Consider the following 18,810-nt stretch of genomic DNA (forward strand, 5'->3'; position numbering starts at 1 on the left):
GAAGAGGTTGAGGCTGGTGGATCTCCTGAGCTCTCAGCTTCTGAGTTACAGAAGACCCATGGCCCACCAGGTGTCCGCATTAACTCTAGCATCAATATGTTGAGCCCTGGGCATCATTGAGCTAGGTCAGAAATAGTACAGTTCAAAACTGATCAGCGATGGGGTCTGCCCTTAAGTGGCCTCCACTCCACACCTGGGAAATGGAACACTCAGTTCTCCATTCCCCCTTCATCCCCAAAGCGCCACCAACAACAACAGCAACAAAAACCAAGATTGTTTCATAAATAAATAACAGGTGGAAAGAAACTTAGAAATCACATAATTTAAACCTTTCATTTGGTAAGGAAATTGAAGACTGTAGAGTTGAAATGACATCCCGGGTCACACAGGATTCCCTTGATATTTCATCAAAAAATCTTTATTAGGAGAACTGGCACTGGAACTCAGGACTCTGGTCTCTCACTACAAGGCTTTTTATTGTAACATACACCTTCTGTCTTCAAACCTACATTACACTTGGACTGCTCTGACACATTTGGGGGGCTAGCCAGTTACCACAATTAATTGGCAGCAAAGCCAGAGCTAGACCCTAGATTTCCTGTGTCCCAGTTCATTGTTTTTTTTTCCTAGTCTACCAGATAGCCTCCTCTTTGTCCTAGGCAAATTGTCAAAAGAAACTGAGGAAGCGTCAAACACTTCCCAAGAGAAATGGACTATAGCATCTGACCTTAGGCTACCCCGATTAGCCAGGGATAAATTCTTATTTTTTATATTTATTGATTTTTTGATTACCTTTTCCTTAGTAGCCAAAACAGGTGTGTAAATCAGTTTTCAGTCGTGCGAGTACTTCAAATTTCTCCTTATTTTCCATGGTACCTTTTTATTTTTAAATCCTAGATTTGGGGATTGTGATCATTAAAGCCAATACTGTCTTTTTTCTCACTTTATGTTTAGCCTCTCCCCTTAATGTTGATGTTTTATGGTAAAAGGCAAACTGAGATTTGTTTTCTGAAATAAATGTATTTTTCAACCATAGTGATACCCCAATGAATAAATCCCATTGGAATTAAGTTCTTTTATAACAAAGTTGGCCATATTTGAAAAAACAAAAATGAAAAGTTTTTCAACTATGCAAAAACATTGTTGGTTTGTGTTATAAATATTGTGCAAGCCACAGGTACCTCTGAGCACAGCTTCTGTTTGTTGTCATCACCCTTAATGACAAGCAAGGCTCAGCATTAGACCAAGTTGTATGAAGTTCAATGGCTTGCTGTTCTGTTACTTCTCCCCTTTTTCAGTTGTCCTGTGGCTTCTTGGTCCATTTGCCACATTTCTTCTACCTTGTCTTTCCTCTCCCCCTCTAGATAACCAGAGCACCCAGGAAAGGACTTGCTATTAATTCATTTATACTGATTGGTCAAATTAATCAAGGTGATGATATCAGATGAATTTCAATTCTTAAGTGTTGTGGGACAGACATTTGCATTTTATGTCCAACTGTGGAATAAAAATTCCCTGATAAAGGAATTTCAGGTAGTATTGGCAAATAGATGGGAGAAAATGGAAGGGGGGGAGTCTGCCTTAAATCATACTACCTGACATACTGGCTGACATTGAAGGCAAATCTGATTTAACACTTTTAGGCTTCTTAAATCAGAGTCCATGAACTGTTTTTTTTTTCCTAATGTGATAAATGCTAGACATGATAAGGAAAAAAGGTACACTAATGCACTGTTGGTGGAGTTGTGAATTGGTTCAGTCATTCTGGAGAACAATTTGGAACTATGCTCAAAGAGCTATAAAACTATACTTAACCCTTTGACCCAGAAATATCACTACTGTGTCTGTATCCCAAAGATATCAAAGAAAAAGAGAAAGGACCTATATGTACAAAAATATTTATAGCAGCTCTTTTGTGGTGGCAACGAATTAGACATTGAGGCGATGCTCATCTGTTGGTGAATGGCTGAACAAGTTGTGCTATTTGATTGTAATAGAAGATTATTGTGTTATAAGAAATGATGCAGGGGTGGATTCTGAAAAACCTAGGAAGACATATGAATTGATGCAAAGTGAAATGAACAGAATCAGGAGAACAATGTATACAGTAATAGCAATATTGTAACAGTGATCAACTGTGAAAGTACTCTAATCAATATAGAAATCCAAGACAATTCTGAAGAACTCAATGCTATCCACCTCCAGAGAAAGAACTGATGAATTCTTGAGTGCAGACTGAAGCTTTTTTTCACTTCATTTTTCTTGCTTTTTTTTTTGGTAATGTGGCTGATGTAGAAATATGTTTTGCATGAATTTACTTGTATAATGGCTATTATTGCTTGCCCTCTCAATGGGTGAGGAATGGGTGGGAGGGAGGGAAGAAATTTGCAAGTGAAAATTTTTAAAAATGAGTGTTAGAAAAAAGTTTTTAATTTAAAAATATTTTGAGAACTGGCTGGGCATGGAGGCAGATGCCTGTAATGTCTGCTACTAGGGGTCCCAGAGGCTGATGGATTACATGAGCATGGGGATTTAGCTATACTAGCTCTAAATTTGATCAGGTTTCCACACAAAGCCCAGGATTGGTATTGTGAGTCCTGGAACACAGTGGGCCACGAAGTTGCTTAAGGTGGGATGAAGCAGTGGGTTTGGACTCATTAGTGGCTACTGAATATACAGCCTGGACAGGATAAGGAAAAACAATCTCAAAAAAATCCAAACCCCACCTTTTTAATTCTATGTATTTTCTCATTTTATGCATTTAAAAACATTTTGAGAAAGTATCCGTGGGCTTCACTAGACCATGAGAGAGGTCCATGACACACAATGTAGTTTAAGAACAGAAGGATATCCTTTCCCCTGTCATATTACCCTTAGCAACTTTCTGCTTTCCTAGTGAGAACAAGATGAGGTTTGTTTCACCAGATCTATCAGCCTGAAAACTGTTGGGGGCAGAGCGGTCTCATTGTCCATGTCACAGCTGCTTCCAGGTCCCAAACCTTGTAATATACTAGGGAAAGCACCCTCCCCAACCTGGCTTGCCTTCCATCTGTTTCTGAGCATGTCTCTGGGTTCTTCCCAACCCTTTCCCCCCAAATCCATACAATTACCCTTGGTTATTGTCAATACCATCACTTCATATTTAAAATTTTTCAGCATTTCTCTTAGAATTTTGTGATATCTTTGCACCATCATACCTCCCCACCCCACTTTTCTGAGGTTCTAGAATGCTTTCTGTCTCTTCTGTATTATTTCACCTCAGGCATGAAGTTTTTAACAACAAACCCATGCTTATCTTTGGAGCACATCCTCTTTGATAATATATTGTTGTATACACTTTTTAATTTTTTATGGTTGTCCCTCTTTTGACTTTCTTCAGAATATCCTGTAGAAAAACTCTCCCCACACTTTTTTTAACAGTCTAATATGTGCTAGACGGCGCATTCCTTTTTGATGGCACAATGAATGCCAGGAGAAGTATGGGCAGAGTTTCAGGCAGTAATGGATTTTTATTTTGATTTTTCCCCCTCTAGGAGAGAAGCTGCTGATCCTGTAACATGGAGGATTGCCTTCATACCTCATCAGAAAATCTTTCAAAACTGGTCAGCTGGGCCCATAGTCATGGGACCATTTGTAGCCTCATTCCAAATCTGAAACATTTGCTTTCCGAGGGTTCCCATGGCAACCTGACAGCAATGTGGGGCTGCAGTGCTGGCCACGCTTATCATTGGCCCCTGACCGCCACTTGTAGAGCCGGATCCCAGGAGAGGGTCTGTTTCCAGGACAACAGGAGTTTCAATTCTGATAGTCCCAGTATCATTGGTGTGCCCTCTGAGACACAGACCAGTCCTGTAGAAAGGTACCCTGGGAGGCCAGTGAAAACTAAGCTGGATTGTAACAGAACTAGAGACTCTTGTGATTTTTCTTACTGTAGTGAGCCTTCAGAATTGGATGAAGTTGTGGAAGAATATGAAGATGAAGCAACTCTTTTTGACATGGTTTGTGAGTCCTCTGTGACAGATGAGGACAGTGACTTTGAGCACCAGACCCAAAGATCTCAGAACATTGCTCGGAAAAGACCCGGAATTTGCCCATCTTCAGTTCTTTCAAGCACCCAGTCACAGGTCATCGATGAAAGCAGCAGTGATGTCATTGTCAAGAAAATCAAGCAAGAGATTCCTGAAGATTATTATATCGTGGCAAATGCTGAACTAACTGGAGGAGTGGATGGCCCCACACTCTCACTAACACAGATGGCGAAGCCTAAAACCCAGGCTCACGCTGGCCCCTCTTATGTTGGGGCAGCCAAGCCCGCTCCCCATTTGGCCCCAACACTCAGCACAGAACTGGACCTACAAAGCATCTCTGCCTCTCCTCCCATTATTTCAAGACAGACAGTCCAGAAGCCCATCAAGGTATCCCTGGCTTCGCCTAATCGAGGACTTTCTGGTACCCATGGGGCCAGCCAACAGGTGGCGATTCAGATGCCCGTGAGCACATCCAATCCCAACAAGCAGATTAGCATTCCTCTATCTGCTCTGCAGATCCCAGGACAAGAGGACCAAGTGGCTTCTGAGGAGCTGCTACCACCTTTACCCAATCAGGTCCCATCCTGTGAGGTAGCTCTGTCACCCCCGCTTAGCACAGAGCCAGAAGTGAGCTCTAGTCAGCAGCAGCCCATGGCCCTTCCCACCATCACAACTGAGGCCACAGCACAAACAGTACCAGGTATGAAATCTCCAAATATCCCATGTGCACAGAACATTCTGTACCGTTTTCTAATGGCATTTTACAGATAAAGCAGCATAGGGTCGTAGAGAGAGCACTGAATTAGGAGACAGAGCATCTTGATTCAAATTCTCTGTGCCTAAATTACCTGTGTGACCTTGGGCAAATTAGTTAACTTCTTTGAGTCTCTTTGGGTCTCAGTTTCCTCGTTTTTAAGGGTTAGATTAAAGCAAGGGCTCTTAATTTTCTTTATGCCATGCTCCCCTTAGGCAGTCTGGTGAAACCTATGAACCCATTCTCAAAATGATGTTGCACTGTTGTTTTTTAACTCATAATTGAAGGAAATGCTAAGTTTCAGTTTGAGTTTAGTAAAAGTAAAGATACATATATGTATGTACATACACACATATATATATATCATCCAAGTTGATGGATCCCCTGAAATCTATTTGTGAATCCCTTTGGTACCATGGATCCCAGGTTAAGGACCCTTGAACTAGAGTGTCTCTAAGGATCCTTGCAACTCTAAATGCCACGTATCCCGACAGTTAGTGTTTCTGAAATACTGTTGTCTGCTCAGAACTAGAATTTAGGTCATAATTTTTTTCAGAAAGGCATTATAAATAAATACATGACAATTAGGTGAAAAGTATTAAGGATTCTAATCCAAATGTAGGACATAAAGCAGTCACAGTACATTAGCACTTTGAGCAGAGTTTTAAACCTCAAATCCATCAACTTCCAAGGGGCCCCACAGAGACACTTCCAGGGACCTGTGAACTTGGTTGGGAAAAAAAATTACATCTTTATTTCAGCATAATTGGTTTCCTTTGCAATCCTGCACATTTTATTTTATGCATCAAAATGAAACATTATTTTAAAACATTCTGATAAGGGGTCTTTAGCCTTTATACAACTGCCCAAGGGAGTCCATGACAAAACAGGTTAAAAATTCCTGACTTAGAGGGATCACTGAGATGTACTACTTACTGTGTGCAGTGCTTAGCAAGGCCTATGCTGTATACATAGGTGGATCTGACATTAAATTAGGATTTCATATAGAAAAGTTGCTTTTTTAATATGTTTTAGTTTTTAATGACAAAGTTCTTTAAGAAAGGGTTCTTAATTACTGTATTTGAAAGCCAGTTAATGCTTGAATGTATTGAGGATAGGCCTAAAATATGTGTTCCTAGATAATATTCTTTCCTTGTGCAAAATAACTTACAATTTCCATATTTTTATCAAAGTTTATAATCCTTACCTGTATTTTGAACCTAAAAAATGTTCCCCATGGAGGTTATAACATAATTTCTGGAGATTTTACAGATTTATCTCAGTTTTTTTCTGATCTTATTTTAGGGTGTCACTCCTTGGAAGTGGCAGTGGGATTAGTGACTTGGTAACTTGGGATCCTTTTCAATGTTTGATTTTAATGTTCACTGTTTATTAGATGCCAGTTTTTTTCTATTTCCCATTTCATTCCTGCTTTTTTTTTAATTTGCTGTCTAAATTCAGTATACTGCTAGAAACTCAAATATTATATAAAAGAAATAGCTATAGAGAAAGATGGAAAAACAGTCCCAGGGTGCCAAGGTCAGAAACGCGTGACATTTTTCTCAAGTTTATTTTTGTCCCACTTAACGGCAACGAGTAGGATAGGCTTCCTGGAATAAATGAGTGAATCCAGGTGCCCTGAATTCCATAGCCAGAGGTACCCATGCCCTCCACTAGGGGTGATTAGTTCATTGCTGTTCACCTGCTGAGATATTTTTTCTAGTTATAGACCAAACTGTGACCTCATTCCTCTAAGAAAACTTTGACCCGAGGATTTCTCTACCACAGTCATAATGTTCATTATGTGTCCCTTTAAAAGAGAAGGAGCATGACCTTCTGGATAGCAAGTCAGTCTTAGAGCCAGGAAGAACTGGGTTCAATTCCTGTCCTTGAAACACATTGTCTGTGTGATCTCAGTAAGTCACTTATTTCTCAGTGCTTTAGGCAACTCCCCAGGACTAAGTTGCTGCCTTGCATTAGAAAATGGAGTTTCTTCACCCAGGATTTCCCTTTACCAACTTTTAAAATGTTCATATTTTAATTCCATTATAGATTAATAGTAACTCATTCTTGCCAGCTTTTTAAGGTGTAGCAAAAGACTTTACCCTTGGGAAAATCTGACTTTTTGGCACCTATGAATTGGCTGTTCAGGAAATAACTGCTTTCCTTAAAATGGTTTTCTTCCTTTCTTTTTTGACGATTAAGGCAGGATGAAGGTTTAGGAAACAGTGTCATTTCAGAGATTTAAGCTATGTAAAATTCCCTAGACTCCCACTTAATTGACATTTCACAAGTTGAATTAAGGAATTTGTTTTGTAAAATGGTTTGTTCTGTTCCCCAGAGAGTTATTTAAATGCTGGGCTACTAGACCTAACTTACATTTAAGAGTTTACAAAATATTGATACTCAGTGCTGATAAATAAAACAATGTGGAGTTTTACTCAGTACTAAATAACACAAATAGCATTTTAGCAAAAGACATAAAACATACCCGTGCCCCAAAATTATAAAAGAAAGACTTAAATATCTTGTCTTGGTATAGACTACATTTTGATTTCCTGTGTTTTCGTCCACTTCTGTCCTATCCCCCTACCCCTAGCCTACCTCCACTGAGTGTTCAATACTGTATGTAGAGAGAGGCAGCCTTGACTTAAGCAAAGTATCTGTGACACTTACTGTCTTTGTGACCCCGAGCCTAGTCATTGAACTTCTCGAGGTCCTAAGGCAACCCTCTGACTAGGTTGCAAGACAGATGCTGGTTGATTAAATCACAAGTCTGGAAACTCCCCCCATCACCACATCTGTGTGACACACCCTCCACCCCCAGTTTAGCTCTTCTTTGTAACAAAGAAATAAAGACTAATTATGCCAAAGTGTTCTGTCAATGACTTTCATTTGAGAGATTTCAGTGGTTTTGGTTCAGTCTCATAAGCAGTGTAGATTAGCTCTGGATATGAACATTCAAGGAAAAGAAGAAAAGGAGGAAGATTTGGAGTAGGATTCTCTTTTGAGCTACATTTGATGTTATGAACCATTATTTTTTTTAAAAAGGATCCTGTACTGCTGAAATTTCATCTTTCCTTTAGAAGTGCTTTTGATTTCCTACGTACCCTTAGGACATCAACGTTCTCAGTGGCATTTTGGGGCAGAATTGCCAATTTCCAATTAAACTTTGAACTTTAGATGGTGAAACAGTTTCTGATATTTATAATAATATTTATTTATAGTGTCTGTTCTTTATTCTCAACATGAATCCAAAGCATTAGAAATTAGAGTAGGTCCAAATGCATCTGAAATCTGTGTATAGATTTACCTTGAGCAATCAACATAAGTAGATAACATTGCCTAGGCCATAAGCAAAAAGGAATTCTAGGGTGCTCCAAAAGAACCAGCCGATCGCTAAATTAAACGTGCTTATCATGGTTTTCTGTATAAGCTTGAACATTTGCCAGATCATTGCAGAAATGACTGTATGTCATTATGGTAAGTGGTGTCTACGTATTTATGAAAATAAATAATTACGTTGAACCAGATGATCCTTTGCAGGGTCCCTTCCAACTCTGACATTCTATGATTCTGTGGTGATTGCATTCATAAAGAAAGATAAATAACTGGTTTTTGTTATTTGTAATACCGCTTAAATTATGTATTCCAAGTAGAAATCAGCTTAATTTTCCTACAAAAATGTACATACAAGGTTAAGAACTATCATCCCAGTTTTGGGGAAAAGTAGGCTTTTTTTTCTCTAGGTAATCTCCATCAGCCAAAACTTAAACAAACAGCAACAAATGATGTTTATTCAAAGAGTTAGTATGAGGCAATGGGGTATAGAAATCTATCTTGCCGTACAAGAAAGTAAGGGGGAACTGGAATAAGGGGGCAGGGAGTGGGGTGACAGAAGGGAAGGCTGACTGGGGAAAGGGGCAATCAGAATATATACCATCTTGGGGTGGGGGGGTAGAAATGGGGAGAAAATTTGTAACTCAAAATCTTGTGGAAATCGATGTTGAAACCTAAAAATATTAAATAATAAAAATAAAGAGTTAGAATGAAGTTAACAGTGCCTAAGATTCTACCAATTCCATCAAAGTTCTACAAATGAATCAGTTTTAATTTTAATTTGCATTTTTAATTCTAATTTTGTTTATATTTTAATTTTAACATATTTGATAATTCTGTCATATTCTACAAATATATCAAAATTTTAATTTTAATTTGAGGCATTTGTTACATTGGAGGGGAGGTAATCTATATGCATGCCCCTTTAACACATTCATATACACAATTCTGACTTATACAAGGCTCACTTTCATTAATCAGTTCCTTTCCCAAGAGTTACATATTGGCAAGCAGTCAATTTTTATAATTGCTTCAGATATTTGTGACTTATAAATTGCTTTTGCACACATGCACCTGGAGGCTGTAGCCACCAGCTACCCCCTTACACAGAAGACATACTTTGTATCAGGGATGACAAATCTTTGCATAAAATGTTTCATTATTAGGAAAATGTTATAAAAATCAATTGTACATCAACCCTGAGCTCAAGAAGATATTTTTGGAATAATTAGTAAGTTAACATTTGCTTGTCCCTCATGTGCCTTGTATATTTCCTGGGACTCTTTTTAATATTTAAATGGAATATTTATGGTTTGCTGCAGGAGCAGATAGAAACAGTTGTTTGTATCATTCGGAGAGTTCACATTGTGACAACATTTTGAGATGATCCCAGTTACTTGCTGATCAGATTATGTTAATTAATCTTTTTGTTTTCAGGAAAGGGCCTTCCCCCCACCCCCCACTGTCTTCACCCAGTTTAGTAGAAAATGAAATGGGCTAGAAATCAGATCTAGTTTTAGGTCTGAGATTCTGTGATGTCAGTAGCCCACCGATTGGTCTCCCTGCCACAAGCCTCTCCCCAAGTCCTCCACGTGGTTGTCAAAGTGATCTGGCTGAAGCATGCATCACTCCTGTGAGCTCAGTAAACACCACTGGCTCCCTATGGCCTCCAGGATCTAAATGAATTCCTCCATCTGGCATTCTAAGCCCTACTGACTCCGAGCATTTTCACTGGCTATGTCCCATGCTTGGAATGCCCTCCCTCCTCATCTCCACCTCCTCACTTCTTCCAGCCCAGCTAAAATCTTACCTTTTACAGAAAGCCTTTCCTGATCCTTCGTATTTTGGTGTCTTCTCTCAGTTGATTATTTCACATTTATCCCACGTATAGTTTGATCCCTAAGCTATCTCTCCACAGCTAAGTGGTGCAGTGGCTGGAACAATGAATTTAGAATCAGAAAAATTCACCTTTCTGAGTTCAAATCCAGCCTCAGACACTAGCTGTGTGACACTGGGCAAGTCGTTTATTCCTGCTTGCCTCAGCTCCTCATCTATAAAAATGAACTGGAGAAGGAAATGGCAAACCGCTTCAGTAAGTTTGCCAAGAAAACCCCAAATGGGGTGAGAGAGTCAGACACAACTAAACGACAAATGGCTTTATTCCATATAGTTATTTGTATATCATCTCCTTCATTAGACTGAGTTCCTTGAAAGCAGGAATTATCTTTTATGTTCTTTATATCCCCATCGTTTAATACAGTGCCTGGCACATAATAGCTGTTTATTGATGGACCGACTGACATATTTTTTCATTCTACCCAAGAGTAAAAAAAACCTAAAATCAGAATTTCATTCTTTCTCTGTAAGTAGCTATTACCCTCTATCTTTCTCCAGTGAGGTCCAATAAAGACCTATGTATAAATCTCAAGAAGAGAAGAAACAAAATCTAAAAACGGTACTACAATGGAGTGAGAGGCAGAGTGGCATCATAGCCAGAGGAATAACTTTGGACTCAGGAAAACCTAGGTTCAAGTTGGATCTCTGAAACATACTGACTTCAAACTTGAGCAAGTTACTATGGAAATTCTTCTAAGTTTCAGGACTGGTGCTGATCTATATGAATAGAGTTCTTCATTAAAAATTCCCTCTATCAACGAAATTACAAGTCTTATTAAAAACATAAAAGAAAACAAAGCATAATGGAAAGACTCTCATATAGGAATACATATAGCAAGTAAAATTTGAACTAAATTCAGTATATGTCCTCTTCATCTGATCCCCCTTAACACTTTCAACAGGGAGTCATAGGTCTCGCTTCTATGGGGACAAAAAATGGTTATGACGCTACCCGTTTATATTGGAAAAAAGCAGCATGGAAAGCAAAGTATACTTATCTTCGAGTCAGAAGACCAAAGTTCAAATCTCACTTCTGACACTCAATAGTTACATGGCCACAGGCAAGTCACATGTTAGAATCCTTTCCTTCATCTCTAAAATGGAATACTAATACTGCATATGGTCGTTGGCCTCACAGGATTGTTGGGAGAATCAAAAGTGCTTTGTAAACCTTGGTAAATTGCTATCTAAATTCTGGAGGCAAGCCTCTTAGTTGTCTCCTTTTTTCACTCCTCAATCATTTGGATAATTTTTCTGGACTTCTTTTTTTTCATAGAAATTTCTTTTTATGACAGTTATCTTGTTCAGTTCTAATGAAGAGCCTGAAGCCAATGACAGACTACATACATCTGTCATTTAAGGACCAGCCTGACTGACTTCAGGGAGGTACAGAGCCACATTAGCCACAAAGAGATTATGATATTATTAGGATGATAATCCTTTTTTGAGTTCAACGCACCCTTCTGAGAATTAAGTGGAATAGAACTTTCCCTTATCATGTTGCTTATTTCCTAACGCTCAGGGCACTTTTATGAGTATTAATAAATATTACTGTATATTACTATAGCTTGTCAACAGATGCCCCAGTGAGAGTAGAGGGGAAGAGCAAAGAGCAGGAAATTAGTCTCTTTGCTTTTTTATTTAGCTCCAAAATTGAATCTACAGCTAAACCAAGATTATTTAGGATAATGAGAAAAGTTTAGCTTGGAATGCCCAAACCCATAAGCAGAGTAATCAAATTAGATATTGATGGATGGCTTTTATTAACAATTTCTATTTGAATTTATATTTGTTCCATTAAAATATGTAAATTATACCCAAAAGCACACGTCATCTCTGTGATGCAGAGATGCATTTGCCATAGATGTAGAGCTGGAAGAGGCCTCAGAGGCCGTCTAGCTCAACCCCTTCAGAGACCCAGGGAGGAGAAGTGATTTACCCAGTGTCGTGCAAGTAGTAAGCAGCAGAGGTGGGATGTGAGCCCAGGTCCTCTGACTTTTCACAGACTCAGTGATAGAGGAGGTATTTAATATATGCTAGCGGATTGACTTCATAGATATGCAAACACTGGTGCCTGTTGCCTCCTCCCCCCTGGCAAATTGATGCTATAATGTAAAAACGAAATCTCTTTGCAGCTAATGTGGTTCTGACCTCCCTGACGTTAGTCAGGCTGATCCGGATGTGACAGGTGTATGCAGTCTGTCATTGGCCCCGGGCTCTTCCATAGAACAGAACAAGATAAATGTCATAAAAAGAAATGTCTATGAAAAAAAAGTCCAGAAAAGAATGTCCAAATGATTCAATGGTGTGATTGATGGGAGGTTTGGAAATCATTGCCCACTGTGGATGAACTTTCATTTCTTCACCCTTTCTCTGTTTGCCATTTCATGGGTCAAGAAGGAGCTGTGAACAAAGGAGTAGGTTGGACTAAATAAAATATTTGCTTCCAGAACTCACAAAGGTCATTTCCCACCGGAAAATGACTTACCTGCTTTGTTAAAAGAATGGGTCTTAATTATTGGCACATGCTTCCCCCCCCCCTTTTCTGTGAGAATCACCTGTCCACAATCCAAGGTCCACATCTTGCCTCAATATAGTTTTTAATTGGAGGCTAGAGACTGTAATTCAGAGTATTTGAAAGGGGAGTAGCAAAAAGACCACCATAGCAGAAAGGACACCGACATGTTAGTGACTCCACTACAGCTTAGTTACTTGTGTGAGTTTGGGCAACTCACATAATGTTTTTATTTTTATCTCAACCTCTTCTGTCCAATGTGGAGATAAAGAAATGAAGCCAAACTAAATGGTATCTTTAAGGTTCTTTTCAGATCTAAGACTACAACTTTGTGAATTTGTATGATTCTTACATATAGGAAGAATCAGTAGTTGGAATTTTTAGGAATACTGTAATCTTCTTTGAGGGGTGAGCGTAAGGATGGGACATCTTATCTCATTGGTGTGGGAGATTCCAACAGGAGGAAATCCCCTCTGCCAATGCAATTCAGATTGACACCTTTGAAAGCTACAATCTTAGAGTGTTACTTAGAACAGAGGTGCTACACACATGACTGGCCCAAACCAAATTAAAATGTAATTGGGAAATAAATATATAACAAAATAAATGAATTAATGAAAAAGAACTATAAATATGTGATTTTCTAAGTCAATATGGGGCCTATTTGTTGTTGGTTTTGAGTTGTTTTAATTGTGTCTGTCTCTCTCTGTGACTACATTTGAGGTTTTCTTGGCAAAGATACTAGAGTGGTTTGCCATTTCCTTCTCCAGCTCATTTTATAGATGAGAAAACTGAGGCAAACAGGATTAAGTGACATGCCGAGGGTCACACAGCTAGTAAGTATCTGAGACCAGATTTGAACGAGGTCTTCCTGACTCTAGGCACTGGTGCTTTACCCCCCCACCCCCGTGCCACCTAGCTGCCCCTGTGCAGCCTATGGGGATCCTTCTGTACGTTTTGGCAGCTCATTTCTATTTGAGTTTGACACCATTGCCTACCTCTAGGGTTGTATATGGCTGTGAAGGACAAATGAACAGGTAAGCAAATCACTCTGTCAGGTGACTCGAGTCTCTCATATTTTGAAGTAAATGAGTTTAGAAGCCCCTGGTAATTTATTTGATATCACAATGTATTTGCAGTTTGCTCCATAGCTCAGCTAAAACTAACATGAGCCTAGTTATACATTGAATCAAATTTTTAAAAATTATAATATTAATAAATTTGTGCAAGCCTTTTTTCAGACTCATTATTGTTGACTGGATTTTTGGAAATCATGTTAGTAAATCAAACTAATCACTACCTAAGTACTTGGGCGGAGAAGCAAGTACAAATTGAATTTCCCAACTTCTCCTATAGCATTAGCACAATTCACTTCAGCAATTCCTGGCCTCTAGAGCTCAATTGGGAATCTTTGCTGCTGGTTGAGCATCCTTTCTTTAGAGTCCTATCCACAAATATCCACAAATTATCTCATTTTGATTTGTTACAAGCACTTGGTCCTTTTTTGTGTTCTCTTATATCTTTATTATTTATTTATCATTTTAATTTTAAATATTTAAATTTTAATTTTAAAATTAACCATTTGTATTAGGAGGGCAGAGTTTATAATCTCAAAGAGGATCATAAACATGTCTGAAAGGTTCGGAACCGCCGGATATAAGAAACTCTCAAAGTAGAAGGCAGAAGAATCAAAACATATATTTAGGCTCCACAGTAACCAACCCATGAACCAGCATCCCCATTTTGACATATTAATGAAAAGTTTCCAGGCCCAATAAGTACGCCTTACAAGAGTAACCAGGAGGCTACAGAGAAGCATGATTGCATAAAGCAAAATCATGCTTCCCCCTCTATGGTAAAAAGATTACCCACTGGACTGAAGTCTTTGTTCAGCTTCCTCCCGTAGGTCAGCATTTTAATTATTTAAATATTTTTTAAAATTTTGAGTTCCAAATTCTTTCCATCTCTCCAGCCCTTCCCAAAGTAATATGATATCAATTATACATGTGAAATCACGCAAAACATATTCCTATATTAGTCATGTTGCAAAACAGAAAGTGAAGACCTTATACTTCGGTCTGTATTCAGGGTTTATCCGATCTCTCTGGAGGTGGGCAGCGCTTTATCTTGAGTCTTTTAGAATTGTCTTGGATTGGTATTAGTCGGAGTAGCCATCCCTTGGCCGTTGAGTGGGCATGACCTCAGACCAACTGAGACCTGAGAAAGGCCACAGTCATCACTGCATCTTGGGCCGTTGCCAGCATGTTGACCATTGTCTTGCCGCTGAACTTCGATGACTCTAGAGGAGAGAGTGTGACTGCCAGCTGCGCAGCTCCGCCTCACTTATAGCCGTGTCATGTGCAGGTAAAGACATCACCCTTGTGATGCGATCGGTCCTCTTTAAGAAAGAATGACAATGACAACGTTGTTGTTACTGCATACGGTGATCTCCCGCTTCTACTTACTTTACCTTGATGCAAAGTCTTTGAAGTTCAGGTTTATGAAATGCAGTCAGTCAAAAGCATTTGTTCGGCACTTAGTGTGGTGCCAGGCACTGTGCTGAGCACTGAAAATACAAATATAAAGAAAAAAAGTCAGTCCCTGGCCTTGGGTTTTCGTTGTAATTGGAAGACAGCATTTCAAAAGGAAGATGAAAGGAGGGAAGGGAAAAAGAAAGAGGTGCCCAGCTCTGGGGTTTGATGGAGAAGATGGGAGGTGGACAGCCTGGACAGCCCGGTGAGAAACGGAGAGAGGGATGGCCTGGAGCCCTCTTTCAATGAAGGTTCTGACTGGTGTCATCCAATCAGAGTGAGGTGCCTCTAGAGCAGAAGGTACTTCCAAGGGCTGTGAATTCCCAAGCCAAAGTGATTGTCCTAGAGGAGGACTTTTCTTGGGACACAGTAGAGTGCATCCTGCTGGGAAATGCCATGCAGATATGCACTGATCCAGCAAGTACACCAGCTTGACCCTACTAACCGGATTAGTCAACCTCAAAAGCTAATATTTATAACATGTGTGAGCTAGACATTTTCATGAACGTGGGCATTTGTGGGGGGGAGGGGAATCCATAATTAAATTGGTATAGATACTTCACCATTGCAGACTGCAACACTTCCATGCTTTAATATATGGTCTTCAAGAGCTGCTGTTGCCAAAAATAATTCATTACCATTCATTGGCCAACTTTCTGTTGAGGAGCTTTCCTGCACTAAGCAAGGCAGATCCTGGAATTGCAGCCATATGGTCCTTTTCAGACCCATTCTAAAAGCCTTTCCAGGTTGGCAAGTCCTTACAGACACAATAGAGAGAACAACATTCACAATGACCACAATAGTGCCAAGAGTAACACTAAAAATAGCAAAACTTAACACAGTGACCAATACTGACTCCAAAAGACTAATGATGGAACATAGCACCTTCTTCTTGGAAGAGAGGGAGTAGAATACAGGTGTGGAATGTGAGTATCAGACGGCGACAATGTGTCAGGGGTTTTGTTGGTTAACATTACCTCTGTTTTAAAAGAGGGGTTCTGTTGGGACATCTGATATTGAGAAATGATGTTATTTTAAAAATTAAAACTTTAAAAAAAAAGAGAGCTGCCAAAACTTATGCTGGATTGGTGTGCCCTCTGAAAGCAAATGATTGTTTCTATACCTTTATGAAGCAGCAGAGCAAGATTTTATTGGAGGCTTTCACACACACACACACACACACACACAAGCAATCCGCTCCCCTCCCACCCCAACAAATAAAAAATAAGTGATGAGAACCTTTGGAAAACATACTGTCACTAATTCAGATCTTAGGAGTAAATAGCTAGTCTCTATATTTGAGACTGTTTCCTTGTGGCCTGAAATAATGAATTACTCATGGAAAAACTGGCATGGTTCATCACATATGAGGAGGCTATCATTTATCTACAATCTCAGAACTGCTGCTACCAGCCAGTACACTTTCCAGGTATTCTGACTTCCCTCTCCTGGGACAGCTGTGGTCCTAATTAGTCCGCCAACAAGCATATACTAAACATCTACTATGTGCCAGTCATTATGCTAGGCTGATCAAGGAAATTAGAATTCTGTTCTTTTTATCCACATTTTTCAGGACTTAAATGATCAATGTAATATTGGGGAATGAGTATTGGTTCTGAAGCCTGAGGACCTTGGTTCAAATCTCTACCTCTGACATTTAATATCTTTGTGACCTTGGGCCAATTACTTTCCCTTCCTGGGGTCAGTTTCCTCATGTGTGTAAAGTGAGGGTACTAGATTAGACAGCCTCTGAGCTCCTCTCCAGCTCTAATTCTATACTATGATCAGACTATGGGGGACTCAGCTGGTTTGTTCCCAAAGCTTACTTTCAGTTTGCATTTAAACCTCTCATTTACCAGCAAAGTAATCGACTGTGCCTGTATGGTTAAGGTCTGTGAGTGCTTATTAAGCCTGGAAGAGGAACAATTTATGCCTTCATCATATGGAAAAGTTATCATTGATTTTTTTAATCATCCTTTAAATTGTGAACACTCATTCGGTCGAGAACAAAGATACAACCTCATAATGTGCTGATCTTTGCTGAACATCTGGCTGATGGACTTGTCTCTCATACATACTGAATGTTTTATAAATACTGAAATGGACTTCAGTATTGCAGGAAACACTTTTGTGCCATAGATCCCTTTGGCAATCTGGTGAATCCTATGGACCCTTTCCTGAAATAATGTTTTTAATACATAGAATTACAAAGGAAACCAATTATATTGAAATACACTTATCTATTTATCCATCTCTCTTTCTCTCAACTCTAGATAGATAAGTCTTTATATATAGACTTAACATATATAGAGATAGAAGCATATATTGAGTATATGTATGTATGGATGTGTATATTATATAAAAGTATACATATATCATATGGTTACAAATATACATTGATATAATATATATAATACATACACACAGGGTTTCCCAAAGTATGTATGCACATATTTATGTGTATATGTATGTGCATATGCTTATATATGACATCCTAAAAGTCATACATACAGGAAGTGTGTGTGTGTGTGTGTTTCCCAAAAATTTCAGTGCAAGTTTAAAACTATTAAAACTGAAAGTACTTGGATCCCAAGATTTAAGATCCTTTACACTAGAGCTTTGCTTCATAGAGAAGAAACACTTAAATTTTCAGGGTAGTTTGTCACTGTGATAACTTCATAGAAGGTTTATTATGAAGGGAGTTATTGCTCTGTTTTAGGGGGCAGCTAGGTGGTGCAGGAGATAGAATGCTGGGCCTGGAGTCAGGAATACTCATCTTTGTGAGTTCAAATTTGGCCTCAGACACTTATGAGCTGTGTAACTCTGGGTAAGTCATTTAATTCTGCTTACCTCAGTTTCCATATCTGTAAAATGAGCTGGAGAAAGAAACAGCAAACTACTTTGCTATCTTTGCCAAGGAAAGCCCAACTGAGGTTGGTGGAAATGTGGTGGAAATGTCTGAACAACAACAGCATTTCTCGATTTTTCCTAATAATATATGATAGTCCACAGGATTTTTCAGGAGAACATAGTCCCATATGTTTTGTTTCTCTTTAGATAACTCAAGGTCACACCAAGTGGAGAAAAGAGCATTGGATAATAAGTCCCCGATAAGTTGAATGTTCATGAACAAGTGGGGTTACCTCTCTGGTCCTAAATATTCTCATCTGCAAAATGAGACAGTTAGACTGCAGGATTTAAAAGTTCCTTTCCAGCTCTAAAATCTTGTGAAATCTTAAGTCTTTTTATGGGGTGCCCCAGATGATAAGATACTTTAATGTTCAAGTCATCACATTTGGACTGGGTTTTAGGTCTTCCTAATAACTGTGGAATCTCTTCCTGTTCACTTTTAACCTTGATAGCTCAACATAGTTCTTTATTCATGGACTATCCTACCTGTAAGCTGTATCTAGCTATCAGTATTTGGGAAGACTTGAAAAACTTGTTAGCCTAACCCTGATGGGCGTGTCTCACCACCATTGTCAGCATGGGCAAATCAGTATGATTGTTTGAAGTGAGTGAACCACTTGGGAGGAACGAGGCGAGTGTTTCTTATTTTTGTAAAGTAATGGGCAGCTGCAGGAGGCTAAGGCTATGTGTTTCTATCCAAAGGATACTGGATTAACCATTTTGCCTTGTCAATAGTCAATCAGTCAGTCTGGCTGTTTTTTTTAAGCATATAACCTGTTCTTTAGTGGAATTGATCAACTGAATAATTTGGCATCAAATAGACATTAATTCCTTTTT

The 18,810-nt window shown here is 39.0% G+C and overlaps 1 protein-coding gene across 1 annotated transcript in view; it reads left to right on the forward strand.

Moving 5' to 3' along the window:
- Positions 1-3,537: 3,537 nt before the first annotated feature.
- Positions 3,538-18,810, forward strand: part of KIAA1958 (KIAA1958 ortholog) — a 40,822-nt gene continuing 25,549 nt past the window's right edge. The window contains exon 1 of the mRNA XM_036741938.1: positions 3,538-4,728. Coding sequence (XP_036597833.1) covers positions 3,558-4,728 — 1,171 coding nt within the window. The 5' untranslated portion in view covers positions 3,538-3,557. The remainder of the gene's footprint in view (positions 4,729-18,810) is intronic.

This window comes from Trichosurus vulpecula, chromosome 1 (genome assembly GCF_011100635.1).
Source record: "Trichosurus vulpecula isolate mTriVul1 chromosome 1, mTriVul1.pri, whole genome shotgun sequence".
In the NCBI taxonomy this organism is placed as follows: domain Eukaryota; kingdom Metazoa; phylum Chordata; class Mammalia; order Diprotodontia; family Phalangeridae; genus Trichosurus; species Trichosurus vulpecula.